This window comes from Equus quagga, chromosome 16 (assembly GCF_021613505.1).
Source record: "Equus quagga isolate Etosha38 chromosome 16, UCLA_HA_Equagga_1.0, whole genome shotgun sequence".
In the NCBI taxonomy this organism is placed as follows: domain Eukaryota; kingdom Metazoa; phylum Chordata; class Mammalia; order Perissodactyla; family Equidae; genus Equus; species Equus quagga.
The window spans coordinates 43,376,782-43,390,681 of record NC_060282.1 but is presented as its reverse complement, the minus strand read 5'-3'; the positions used below and the strand labels follow the sequence as shown (position 1 = coordinate 43,390,681).

The window sequence follows — 13,900 nt, the reverse complement described above, 5'->3', positions numbered from 1 at the left end:
ATGCTTTCCTAAGGACAAATTTGAAGTCCGTGACTTTAAGGCATTCTATAACTGGTGTTTATTCAGACTGGTTCTGTGTAGCCAGTGAGTGAAACGCGTCAACAAAATGTAGCTAAGATGGTATAACTGTCTTGGCCCTGTCCTCAGCAAGACAGGTGTAAGAACTCAGTTTTATCAGTGCATTTGCAGGTCAGTCAGGTTTTAAGGGACCAATTCAAAGTAATTAGATTCACAAGAGATTAGACTGATTGATAAACCAGAATGCATCTTTATTAGTTTATGTTGAGAATGTAATTGCCAGCTAGACTGAAATACTTGTATTGACTTAATAGCATACACTCTTCCTGATTGGAAAGTGTATGTAGAACATTACAGATCAAATGTTTTCTTGAGTAATACAGAATTGGAATGTAATTATTTTTGTATAATTTTACAAGAGAGGCATCCAGTCCTTTTCCAGGAATATAGCTGCCAATCAGTAAAGAATATCCATATATATGAGTCAATGGCTTCCCATTCCCTTTCTCCAAAGAGCTCACATCTTTGATTTTTGTTTTTTCCAAGTTTTATTTTGGAAAATTTCAAAATTGCAGAAAAGTTGGAAAAAATAAGACAGTGACTGTGCATATATCTTTTACCTGGGTTAGCCAACTATTAATTTTGCCGCATTTGCTCTATCTTTCTCTGTGTGTGTAAATGCGTGCATACACATGCACATATTTTTTTCTGAGCCACTTGAAAACAAATTGTCGACATAGGACGTTTTGCTCATAAATACTTTATTATATAGCTCCTAAGAACAAGGGCATTTTCCTGGCATCACATCTAAGAAATGTAAAATTAATGTAATAGAATTACCTGATACACTGTTCATATCCACATTTCTCCACTTGTTCAATAATATCCTTTATTCCCCTCCAGTTTTTTGGGAGGGAGGTGGTTTCCAGAATCCAGTCAAAGATACCACATTACGATTAGCGGTTTTTGTCTCCTTTGATTTAGAACAGAGATACTTGCTCTATTTTGCTTTTGTGTTTTTTTGTTTTTGCTTTCTTTGTTTTATGGCATTGACTCTTGCAAAGTAAAGGCCAGTTTTCTTGTAGAGTGTCCCACAATCTGGATCTTTCTCATTGTTTTCTCATGATGAGACTCAGTGGAACATTTGTTTGCAAAAATATAGGTGTTCTGTACAGCCCATTGCATCATAATAAGGAACCCATAATGTCAGGCTGTCAAAGTATTGGTGATGCTAAATTTGATTGGTCACAGTGTTGTCTGCCACTTCTCTCCGTTGTGAAGGTACTGTGATTAATAAATTAATCTGAAATTTTGCTTTGACAGTATGTAAATATCCATTTTAGCAGCCATTGATGACTCTTGCCTAAATCAGTTGTTAAATTGGTTATTTCAAAATGTTTTCACAATTCTATTATTCTCTTTATATTTATTAGTTAGCAATCTTCTATAAAGATTTCCTTTATAGAAAATTTCTTCTCTCCCTGTGCTTTTTTTTTTTACTTCAAACTCATGGAGTCTTTGTTTATTCAGTGTATTATAATCTGTTACTGTTATTCTTCTTTTCAAAGCTCAAATTGTCCCAAATTTGGATTTCCCTTTGAAATAGCTCCTGTTATTTTGACACGTCTCCATCAGTTTTTAGGCACTACCTTGGTTTCTCTATACCATGTTCCACGCTCAACCAATATAATTATAATTTTAAACAGTCACATAATACTCTAGTTTATGCATTGAAATTTATGTAATTGTACATCCATTGAATATTTAGTTTTTTTGCTGTTAAAGATGTTGCTGTCAAACATTTTATGAACATAGACATGCTTTTCCTTTTGGTGAGATTATTGCCTTAAGACAAATTTCCTAAGTCTTCCTAAATTCCTGGTTTAAGGTATGTAGGTAGTGTTTTATAAAGGATCATGCATCTTTAATACTATCACTGGCATGGTTTGTGGCTTTGTTTTATATGCATTTTCCAGCACAGTTGCTATTGCTTTCCCTTTTTACTAGTTTTTTTGGTATGTTGTTCAACCTTCTATGCATATATTTTTCTCTTACAAAATGAGAATTTTTACTTATTGAAGAGAATTTACTCTGGATGGTGCTTCTCAATGCCTCATTTTTTAGTAAGATGTGCAGGTAAGCTTTAAAACAGTGGTTCCTTAGCCTGAGGCTTATATCTGCAGCTTTCAGAGCTGTGCATGGGCTTGGTCTCATCCTGGAGATTCTAATTCATTTGCTTTGGATGAAGCTAGCCATTTTCTGTTTTTAGGAAATTCCACAGGTGTTTCTTTCTGATGCTCATCATTGTTTGAGAATCACCACTTAGGAGATTTTTTCTTTTTTTTTTTTTTTTTTTTAAGATTTTATTTTTTTCCTTTTTCTCCCCAAGGTCCCCTGGTACATAGTTGTATATTCTTTGTTGTGGGTCCTTTTAGTTGTGGCATGTGGGACGCTGCCTCAGCGTGGTTTGATGAGCAGTGCCATGTCCGCGCCCAGGATTCGAACCAACGAAACACTGGGCCGCCTGCAGTGGAGCGCGCGAACTTAACCACTCGGCCACGGGGCCAGCCCCACCACTTAGGAGATTTTAATGTTAGTTACTCTGTACAGTTGTCCCTCAGTATCCTCGGGTGATTAGTTCCAGGATGCCAAAATCCGAGGATGCTCAAGTCCCTTAGTTGGGCCTCTGTATCTGTGGTTCCACATCAGTGGACATGGAGTGCACAGAAGTGGAGGGGTGACTGTATATCACCAATCTCCTGCTTAGAAATCATTCACAAATATTTCTTTTTAATTACTTGCCAATTTAATACAATATAATAATCCTAAATCAACAAATGTTAACCGTTCAATACTGTCAGGATCTAGTTTTTCTTTTATTTTTTTGCCACTTTGATTTTTGTTTTTTGTATTAGTGAAATGGGAATAATGGTCTTTTTGGATTATAGACATACTTTGTTTCCTTATATCTTTTGTCTAAGTAATGTGATTTTGTAATGCAGTCATATTTCTAATCACTGACATTGTTTAGAATTCTTATATTCTCATTAGAATCTATTTTTCTGATAAATTGAGATAGTAATAATAGTTATTTCCTATTCAACAATATGCATATTAATGTCTTCCTAACAGTCTAGGGTTAAGGAATTTTTGTTTGGACTTAAAACTAAAATTCGTCTTTTTGTTTACAGGGTGCGTCTTTCACTTCAGAATGGTTTGCAAAGTATTTGCAATCATCAGCAGCTGCTTGTTGGGTAAGTTTGCATTTTTAGGAAATAATTTTATTTCATTCTGAAGAATTGTGGTGCCGTTTTTTCCCCAGGTAAAAGTTTTCTAAGTAGATATATCTTTTTGGTCATCCTCTATAAGAAGAATAAACCCTTGCTAGTGGACTGAAAGAGAATACATAAAGAAAATGTTATTCATTTCACGTTTTATTATACACAAATTAAATGTCCACAGGGCCAGCCACGTGGCCAAGTGGTTAAGTTCGCATGCTCCACTTCGGCGGCCTGGGGTTTCACCGGTTTGGATCCTGGGCGCGGACATGGCACCGCTCCTCGGGCCATGCTGAGGCGGCGTCCCACGTAGCACAACCAGAGGCACTCACAACTAGAATATAAAATTATGTACTGGGGGGCTTTGGGGAGAAGAAGAAAAAAATTTAAAGAGAAAAGAAGATTGGCAACAGTTGTTAGCTCAGGTGCCAATCTTTGAAAAGAAAGAAATGTGTCCAAGCTTATTCAGCTGGAATTGAGTGTTGGGGGAAACTGATTAATGCTGTTATTTAGTAAATGTTTACTGATGACCTACTGTGTTCCAGGCCCCATTCTCAAATCAGTTTATGTATTTCAGGAAAAGACAGAAAAAAATCCCTTGTGGAATTATATTCCAAGTAAGTGTCAGGTGGTGCTAAGTGCTATGAAGACAAATAAATTAGGATAAAAGGCGTAGAGAGTGGAAAGGGGGTGGTATTTTATATAGGGCAGTCAGGACAGACATCTCTGAGAGGGTGATTTTTGAGCAAAGACCTGAAAAAAAAAGTGAGTCATGTAACTGTCTAGGGGAAGAGCGTTCTAGGCAGAGACCACAGCCAGTGCAGAGGTGCCAGAGCAGGAGTTCTCTGGTGTGTTCGTGCTTAAGAAACAGGAAGGGGGCTGGAGTGGCTGGAGCAGATGAGAAGGGAAAGTGGAGAGATGAGTTCAGGGATGAAGAGAGTGGCTGTGGCGAGGACCTGGAGTTTACTGTAGGGGAGATAGAAGGATTTTTATGCAAAGGAAGGCATGATTGAACTTCAGGCTTTGAAAGGATCACGCTAGCAAGAGTGGATTTTGTTGGGGCAAGGACGGATGCAGGGAGACCTGTTAGGAAAGTGTTAGAGTAATCCAGTGAGAGAGAGTGGACCCGTGGACAAGGACGGCACCTTGGAAATGAGAGAAGTGTTTAGCTTCTGGATACACTTTGAAGATTGAGCCAACAGGATTTACTGATTAAGTTGGAAATGGGAAGGGAGAGAAAGAAGCTTGTTGAAATGTTTTTGTCTTGAATAACTAAAAATGGAGTTGCCTTTTTGTAATAGCGAAAACTGAGAAAAAAGTTTGAGGGGCAAACTCAACAAATGATCTTATTGTTCATAAAACAAATTACTTAAAGTGGATTAGATTATATGCGTAAATTCTAATATAGAAACAAATTATTATTCTCTCGGGGCCGGCCCCATGGCCAAGTGGTTAAGTTCTCGCGCTCCACTTCCCACGGCCCAGGGTTTTGCTGGTTCCGATCCTGGACACGGACATGGCCCCACTCGTCAGGTCACGTTGAGGTGGCGTCCCATGTGCCACAACTAGAAGGACCTACAACTGAAAAAAAAATACACAACTATGTACTGGGGGTATTTGGGGAGAAAAGCAAATTATTATTCTCTCAAATATAATTATTCTACTTTATAGTTTTTTTAAATGTCATGCTGTAAGTTTTAGTTAGTTCTTCTTTCAATTGTTTGTCTTTATTTTTTCACCTAAAATTTATAATTAAAATGTATACATTATTCATCTGCCATATGGAAAGATCTTTTCTACTTAAATTAGAGGAAAGGTATTAAAAAGTAAAAGAATACCCCCCAAAAACAATTTGTAGAATAGATAAAATTAAAACCAATCATAATTTCTATATGAACTTTTGCTTAGGGTATTAAGGGCCATGTTACATTTTTTTGCCATTGTTCTCTTGTAGTTGTATGCCAATCTAACATCTTGCCAAGCTCTTGGAAATATGTGTGTGATGAACATGAATTCTTATGACTCTGCCACTTTTGATGCATGCCGACTGTTTCAGTTTATCTTTGAAAACACTGCTGGACTGCGTACTGTTCATTCTGTCTCATTTTGGTAAGGATATTGTGATTGCTAAAATGTCATTTTGACCAAATTCAGTGCAGTTACTTTCACAAATATATACTAAGAAATATCCCCCATTATAAAAACAATTGTAATTGTTTATAGGAGACAGAATCTTCCATGGCTGTTCTATGGAGACCAGCTCGGATTAGCACCTCAAGTACTCAGTACTACACCTCTTCCTACAAATTTCAGTTTTAAAGATCAAAACCAGGTACAAGTCACTATACTATTAAAGGATAACTACGTTTTGATTTACAATTTTAAATGGTAATAAGAATGTTACTAGTCATAATTCTTACTTCTTTAGGTTGTTTTTAAAAATTTAATGACTAGAGTAAATCCAAATATCAGCTTCTTATAGGAACTAACCAATATAGTTTGACTGTCTTACTAATATGGATACCTCTGGATCATGTGGTTATGGCAGCAAGTAGTACTTGTGGGGTTGGGAAGGGTAGTTTTCATCACTAAATGCAAAATAATCTCTGTCCTTCTGTATCTCTGCATTTTTAAGAAGGGCTTCCAAAGATTGACTGGGACTCTGTGCCATTTCCCCAGCACTTCACAGGTCCAAATTCTCACCTCCAACTTTTTGACCTTCTAGAATGAAAGAATAGATTATTCCCTCCCTTACTCACCCCCTCCACACACACACATTTAACAGATTTGAAAGGAGGTTATCTGTCTCTAGCTCTGCCTCTTAATTCTGAAATAATTTTTGTGCAAAAATCCCAGTTCATTTGTTTTTGGTGTGTTTAGTCATACAGATGCTTAGATTAATTTTGCTTCAAAGTAATGACAGTTGATTTTAACATTTGGTCTCTGGAAAAAGAAAGGATGAGTCAACAATGAAAATTTCTTTATTATATTACTTTCAGAGTATGTAACATTATTTTATTCTTGTTTTTCCTTAATCAGAATACAAAACTGAAGTTTGTTGCTGCTTCCTATGATGTAAGAGGAAATTTTCTCAAGTGGCAAACTTTAGAAGGAGGTATTTTACAGGTGAGCATGATTCTAGTTAAAGAATTACTAATGTGCCTTATTTTTGATTGAGTCAAAGACTAGATTATTGCTTGAATTGTTTGCATGCTACAGTTGATTTTTTCCTGTGCTTTAGATAGGAATTTTTCCAAAGGTAAGTTATGACTTTATAACAAAGATGCTCCCTTGACTTTTCATACCCTTAATACATTAAATATTGTATAAAGTATATGTCCATGTTGGGGCTTGAGAACCCTTGACTATAAGCAAAGAAAACATTTGTGAAAGATATTTATCAGTTGTATTGTTTTGCTGTAGCTTTGTCCAGACACAGAGACAAGACTAAATGCTGCTTATTCTTTTGGAACAACCTATCAACAAAATGTAAGTTTGAACTATTTTAGACATTTTGTATTTTAGCTTCATTTTTCATATTAGCAATAATTGGAATAATCTTTGAATTTTTGAAATTGGAAATCTTTTTATAGTAATGAATAATTTCACTTGATATATTTTTTCATTGTCTGGGTATAGAAAAACCTTAATTTAATCAGCATGAAGAGAGTACCTTGTCATCTATAAAGTCTTAAACATCAGATAATGATAGATTTTCATAATCACTTGTTTGTTTGGTTCTGGCATATAGATCTTAAAAATAATGCCTACTTCTGAGCATTTTGGAATAAAGTAAAAATATTACTTTATTTTTAGTGACTAATGAAATGTTATTGCTCTCTCCTCCCTCTACCCCTCAGTAACAAATAAAAATGCTTCCTTTTCTCTCTTTATACTTTCCTCTCTGCTTCCCTCCCTGAGGTTTCTTCCTTTGGTAACCCATTTTGAAATTACAGTATGGTACAAAGGAATATTATGAGCCATTAAACTTGTGAAAGATACTCTCTAGTCTACAAAAGTACTTCTTGATAAAATGCATATACATATACCATAGAACAAAACCGTAATTCCAGTTTTGTTAAAACCATAATGAAAAACACCAAGATGGAAAACAAATTAGAAGAAAATAAACATTTGTAGCAGTAGTTATCTCTGGATGGTGGAGTTACAGGTAACTTTTTTTCTTTTTCATATTTTCCAAATTTTCTGTCATGAACATGAATTTACTTTTATTATCAGAAATGACTTATATATTATTAAAAAAAAAAATGTTGCTATGTGTCCACCTTGGGCTGAGAGAATCAGCACTTGTTAAGTGCCTGCTCTTGTGTGCTCAGCATTTTATCATCTCATCTGATCCATGAAATAACTATGTGAGGTACATATCCGTGCTTCACAAATGTGGAAATGGTGCTCCGCGAGATTAGGTAATTTACTCAAGGTCTTGCATCAAGTAAATTGTGGAGCCAGTATTCTTTTAGGCTTAAAAAAAACATGGTTTTTCATTGAACCTGGGTGCCTCTCAAGTACTTCACAGCCTTATAGGAAAAATAGCTATATAGATAAAGAATTGCAAAGAATGTGATGTGTTGTTCAATATTTATGTACAAGGTATTATACAAAGGAGGAGACATCGGCAGTTCCTGGGGAAGCATAGAAAGGCTTCACAGAGTGAGTGATACTTGGGCTTGTAGAATGAATATGAGTTTGTCAGGAGAACACAGTGGGGAAGGGACTGTCAGGCAGAAACAACATTTGCAATGTCAGACATAGAATGGCGTAGCATATTTAGGGACTACAAGTAGATTAGTATGAATGGACCATAGACTGGTAGGGAGCAGTGGGAGATAAGCCTGGCTCTATTAAGGAGAGCCAAATTATAGTTAGCATTGTACATCAGGAGAAAGAATTAGGACCTAATCCATATGACAGGAGTTTTTAAACCTTTCGCTGCTGTATACTTACTGTGAGAATGAAGGCATACCTTCTGCAGCTGGATTGTAGGAGGAGAACCAGGCAATTCTTTATTGTTAGTTTTTTGACCCTTGTAAGATAATCATATTTATAGTATTCATGTTTTGGAAGGCACATGGGAAATGCATATAAATAAGATAGTTTAAAGATACTTTATTTTACAAAATTAATAAAACACTCTTTTGAGGATAAATAAATATACTTTCTAATTTTCAATTGGGATGCTTTTATTTTTAATTTTATTTTCCAGTGTGAGATTCCTCTCTCTAAGATCTTAGCTGACTTTCCAACTCCTATATTTTATGATGTGTACCTTGAATATACTAATGAAAATCAACACCAATATATTTGGGCTGTGCCTGTGTTAAACTTAAATCTTCAACACAATAAAATATTTGTGAACCAAGGTAAGATATCCATACATACCACTCTTTCTATGAGCTAAAACCAATAAATAAGCCAACCAACATGATAATTTAGTAAACCATAGATATAAGCAATGTCATGGATTCTCTCTTATGTGGTTTTATATAGCATGCCAAAGAGTAAAACAGTAAGATTGCTGATATATTTAGATATTTTTACTCAATATATCAGACTTTTTGTTAAGAAATTATATTATGGCTAGAAATATATCCTGATAAAAATTAGTAGAACTGTAAACTGGGGCTTCTTCAACGTGTACTCCAGCTGCTTTTTGGACAAATTAGTTTCTTTTGTTTCCCATATTATAAAATCCTGTTTATTCAGGTAATTTGCAGGGAAAATCCTTCAAAATGATGCAAAATCAAATCAGAAGACATTCAAGTGAAGTGAGGAAGGCTGTTACCTGGAATTTCTTACAGCAGTAGCTATTTTTGCAACAACAAAACAAAACAAAATGTACTAATTTTCTGTTTTAAATTTGTTCAGTGAACTTCTCCTTGAGAGCCATCTTGAACAATTTGAAGGTATTTTTTTAATGTCCCCCCTTTTTTTTTCTTTTTATGATAAAAGATGATAGTGCTAGTAAGTGGCTTCTGACTCGGCGCATTTTCTTAGTGGATGCACTAAGTGGACGAGAAAATGACTTAGCAAGTCAGCCAAGATTACTTCGAGTTGCTACCCAAATATCACTGAGGTAAACAAGTGTCTAATGCACTAAATTAGGCTTGGAGTATAAGGGAAAATGAAAATGTTTATGATGAATGTCTTCTTTTTTTAATTGAGTTAACGATAGGTTACAATCTTGTGAAATTTCTGTTGTACATTATTGTCTGTCAGTCGTGTTGTAGGTGCACCCCTTCACCCTTTGTGCCCACGCCCCACCCTCCCTTTCCCCTGGTAGCCACTAATCTGTTCTCTTTGCCCACATGTTTAAATTAAACATGAGTGGAGTCATACAGAGATTGTCCTTCTCTATCTGGCTTATTTCACTTAACATAATTCCCTCAAGGTCCATCCAGGTTGTTGCAAATGGGACGATTTTGTTCTTTTTTACAGCTGAGTAGTATTCCATTGTGTATATATACCACATCTTCTTTATCCAATCATCTGTTGATGGGCACTTAGGTTGCTTCCACGTCTTGGCTATTGTAAATAATGCTGCAATGAAGATTGGGGTGCATGGGACTTTTGGAATTGTTGACTTTAAGCTCGTTGGATAGATGCTCAGTAGTAGGATAGCTGGATTGTATGGTCGACCGTTCTATTTTTAATTTTTTGAGGAATCTCCATACTGTTTTCCATAATGGCTGCACCAGTTTGTAGTCCCACCAGCAGTGTATGAGGGTTCCTTTTTCTCCACAACCTCTCCAACATTTTTTACTATTTGTTTTTGTTATTTTTGTCATTCTAATGGGTGTAAGGTGATATCTTGGTGTAGTTTTGATTTGCATTTCCCTGATGCACAGCGATGATGAACATCTTTTCATGTGCCTATTGGCCATCCATATATCTTCTTTGGAAAAATGTCTGTTCATGTCTCCTGCCCATTTTTTGATCTGGTGGTTTGATTTTTTGTTGTTGAGTTGTGTGAGTTCTTTATATATTATGGATATTAAGCCTTTGTCAGATATATGACTTGCAAATATTTTTTCCCAATTAGTGGGTTGTTTTTTCGTTTCAATCCTGTTTTCCTTTGCCTTGAAGAAGCTCTTTAGTCTGATGAAGTCCCATTTGTTTATTCTTTCTATTATTTCCCTTTTATGAGAAGACGTGGTGTTCAAAAAGATCCTTTTAATACTGATGTCAAAGAGTGTACTGCCTACATTTTCTTCTAGAAGCCTTATGGTTTCAGGTCTCACCTTTAGGTCTTTGATCCATTTTGAGTTTATTTTGGTGAATGATGAAAAAGAGTGGTCAATTTTCATTCTTTTACATGTGGCTCTCCAGTTTTCTCAGCACCATTTGTTGAAAAGACTTTCTTTTCTCCATTGTAGGCCCTCAGCTCCTTTGTCGAAGATTAGCTGTCCATAGATGTGTGGTTTTATTTCTGGGCTTTCAATTCTGTTCCATTGATCTGTGCACCTGTTTTTGTACCAGTACCATGCTGTTTTGATTACTGTAGCTTTGTAGTATGTTTTGAAGTCAGGGATTGTGATGCCTCCAGTTGTGCTCTTTTTTCTGAGGATTGCTTTAGCAATTCGGGGTCTTTTCTTGCCCCGTATGAATTTTAGGATTCTTTGTTCTATTTCTGTAAAGAATGTCATTGGGATTCTGATTGGGATGGCATTGAATCTGTAGATTGCTTTAGCTAGAATGAACATTTTAACTATGTTTGTTCTTCCACTCCATGTACATGGAATGTCTTTCCATCTCTTTATGTCATCCATTTCTTTCAGAAAAGCCTTGTAATTTTCATTGTATAAGTCTTTCACTTCCTTAGTTAAATTCACCCGGAGGTATTTTATTCTTTTTGTTGCAATTGTGAATGGTATTGTGTTCTTGAGTTCTTTTCCTGTTTTTTCGTTATTAGAGTATAGAAATGCTACTGATTTATGTAAATTGATTTTATACCCTGCAACTTTGCTGTAGTTGTTGATTACTTATAGAAGTTTTCCAATGGATTTTTTGGGGTTTTCTATATATAAGATCATGTCGTCTGCAAACAGCGAGAGTTTTACTTCTTCCCTCCCTATTTGGATTCCTTTTATTCCTTTTTCTTGCCTAATTGCTCTGGCTAAAACCTCCAGTACTGTGTTAAATAAGAGTGGTGATAGAGGGCATCCTTGTCTCGTTCCTGTTTTCAGGGAGATGGCGCTCAGTTTTTGCCCCTTGAGTATGATGTTGGCTGTGGGTTTGTCACATATGGCCTTTATTATGTTGAGGTAGTTCCCTTGTATCCCCATTTTGTTCAGAGTTTTTATCATAAATGGCTGTTGGATTTTGTCAAATGCTTTCTCTGCATCTATTGAGATGATCATGTGGTTTTTATTCCTCAGTTTGTTGATGTGGTGTATCACATTGATTGATTTGCAGGTGTTGAACCATTGCTGTGTCCGTGGTATGAATCCCACCTGATCATGATGTATGATTCTTTTGATGAGTTGCTGAATTCTGGTTGCCAAAATTTTGTTGAGAACTTTTGCATCTATGTTCATCAGCGATATTGGCCTGTAGTTCTCCTTTTTCGTGCTGTCCTTGTCAGGCTTTGGTATCAGCGTGATGTTGGCCTTGTAGAATGTGTTAGGAAGTGTTCCATCCTCCCTAATTTTTTGGAATAGCTTGAAAAGGATTGGTATTAAATCCTCTCTGAAAGTTTGGTAGAATTCCCCAGGAAAGCCATCTGGTCCTGGGGTTTTATTCTTTGGGATGCTTTTGATGCCTGTTTCAATCTCTTTCCTTGTGATTGGTCTGTTCAACTTGTCTGCTGCTTCTTGACTAAGCTTTGGGAGATTTTAGGAGTCCAAGAATTTATCCATTTCCTCTAGGTTATCCATTTTGCTGGCATATAGTTTTTCGTAGTATTCTCTTATAATCCATTGTATTTCTATGGAGTCTGTTGTTATTTCTCCTCTTTCATTTCTGATTTTGTTTATTTGAGCTTTCTCTCATTTTTTCTTTGTAAGTCTGGCTAGGGGTTTGTCAATTTTATTTATCTTCTCAAAGAACCAGCTCTTTGTTTCATTGATCCTTTCTACTGCCTTTTTTGTTTCCATAGCATTTATTTCTGCTCTGATTTTTCTTATTTCTCTCCTTTTGCTGACTTTTGGCTTTGTTTGTTCTTCTTTAATTCGGTTAGGTGTAGTTTAAGATTATTTGGGATTTTCCTTGTGTATTAAGATGTGCCTGTATTGCAATGAATTTTCCTCTTAATGCAGCTATTGCTGTATCCTATGTGAGTTGGTATGGCATATTATCATTTTCCTTTGTCTACAGTTATTTTTTTATTTCTTCTTTAATTTCTTCAATGATGCATTGCTTGTTCAATAGCCTATTGTTTAGTCTCCACATCCTTGTGCCTTTCTCAGCTTATTTCTTGTAGTTAATTTCTAGCTTTATAGCATTATGATCAGAGAAGATGCTTGCTATTATTTCAATTTTTTTAAATTTTTAGAGGCTTGCCTTGTTTCCCAACATATGGTCTATCCTTGAGAATGTTCCATGCGTGCTTGAGAAGAACGTGTATTCTGCTGTTTTGGGATGGAGTGTTCTATATATGTCTATTAAGTCCAACTGTTTTAGCTTTTCATTTAGCTCCACTGTTTCTCTGTTGATTTTCTGTCTGGATGATCTGTCCATTGATGTGGGTGGGGTTCTGTGGTCCCCTACTATTATTGTGTTATTTTTGATATCTTCTTTTAGGTTTGTTAATTTTTGCTTTATGAACTTTGGTGCTCCCATGTTGGGTGCATAGATATTTATATGCATTATTTCTTCTTGATGAAGTGTCCCTTTGATCATTATATATTGGCCCTCTATGTCTCTGTTTACCTGCCTTATCTTGAAGTCTGTTTTGTCTGATATAAGTATTGCGACACCCGCTTTCTTTTGTTTGCTATTAGCTTGGAGTGTTGTCTTCCATCCCTTCACCCTCAGCCTGTGTTTGTCCTTGGAGCTGTGGTTTGTTTCCTGGAGGCCACAAATTGTTGGATCCTGTTCTTTAATCCATTTTGCCACTGTGTGTCTTCTTATTGGAGAGTTCAATCCATTTACATTGAGGGTGATTATTGATGCGTGAGGGCTTAATACTGTCATTCTGTCATTCGTTATCCAGTTTTCCTGCGTTACCTTTGTTTCTCGTCCTGTGTGTTTTAGCCTACCCATTGACTTCTTCACTTTCTTATGCTGGGTTTCTTAGATTTTTCCTTATTTATGTTTTGTGTCTCTGTTCTGTTTTTTAGCTTATTGGCTTCCCTGAAGTTTGTATTCAGAATCTCGTGTATATCATAGTCCATTTTCTGGTGGTCTCTTACTTACTTAACCTAGACTTGTTTCATTCCCTGTCCTCCTCCCCTCCTAAGTTATTATTTTCATCTCTTATTCCATCTTGTGTTGTGAGTTTATGGTTAGAGTGATAAGATTGTCTTTGCTTTGGTGATTTACTTCCCTTTATCCTAATGCTATAGTTGAATATTTGCTATCCTATTCTGATTCTATTTGTCTCCCTACTCTTTGTTTTGTGACCCCTTTCTCCTTTTTTTTCTTTT

The 13,900-nt window shown here is 35.9% G+C and overlaps 1 protein-coding gene across 5 annotated transcripts in view; it reads left to right on the top strand.

The window, feature by feature from the left end:
* Positions 1-13,900, top strand: part of TMEM67 (transmembrane protein 67) — a 54,875-nt gene that overhangs the window by 15,976 nt on the left and 24,999 nt on the right. For all 5 annotated transcript variants that reach the window (XM_046642648.1, XM_046642650.1, XM_046642649.1 and 2 more), the window contains 7 exons: positions 3,210-3,272; positions 5,251-5,405; positions 5,520-5,628; positions 6,336-6,422; positions 6,720-6,785; positions 8,521-8,677; positions 9,267-9,390. In XM_046642648.1, the coding sequence (XP_046498604.1) occupies positions 3,210-3,272; positions 5,251-5,405; positions 5,520-5,628; positions 6,336-6,422; positions 6,720-6,785; positions 8,521-8,677; positions 9,267-9,390 (761 nt within the window). The remainder of the gene's footprint in view (positions 1-3,209; positions 3,273-5,250; positions 5,406-5,519; positions 5,629-6,335; positions 6,423-6,719; positions 6,786-8,520; positions 8,678-9,266; positions 9,391-13,900) is intronic.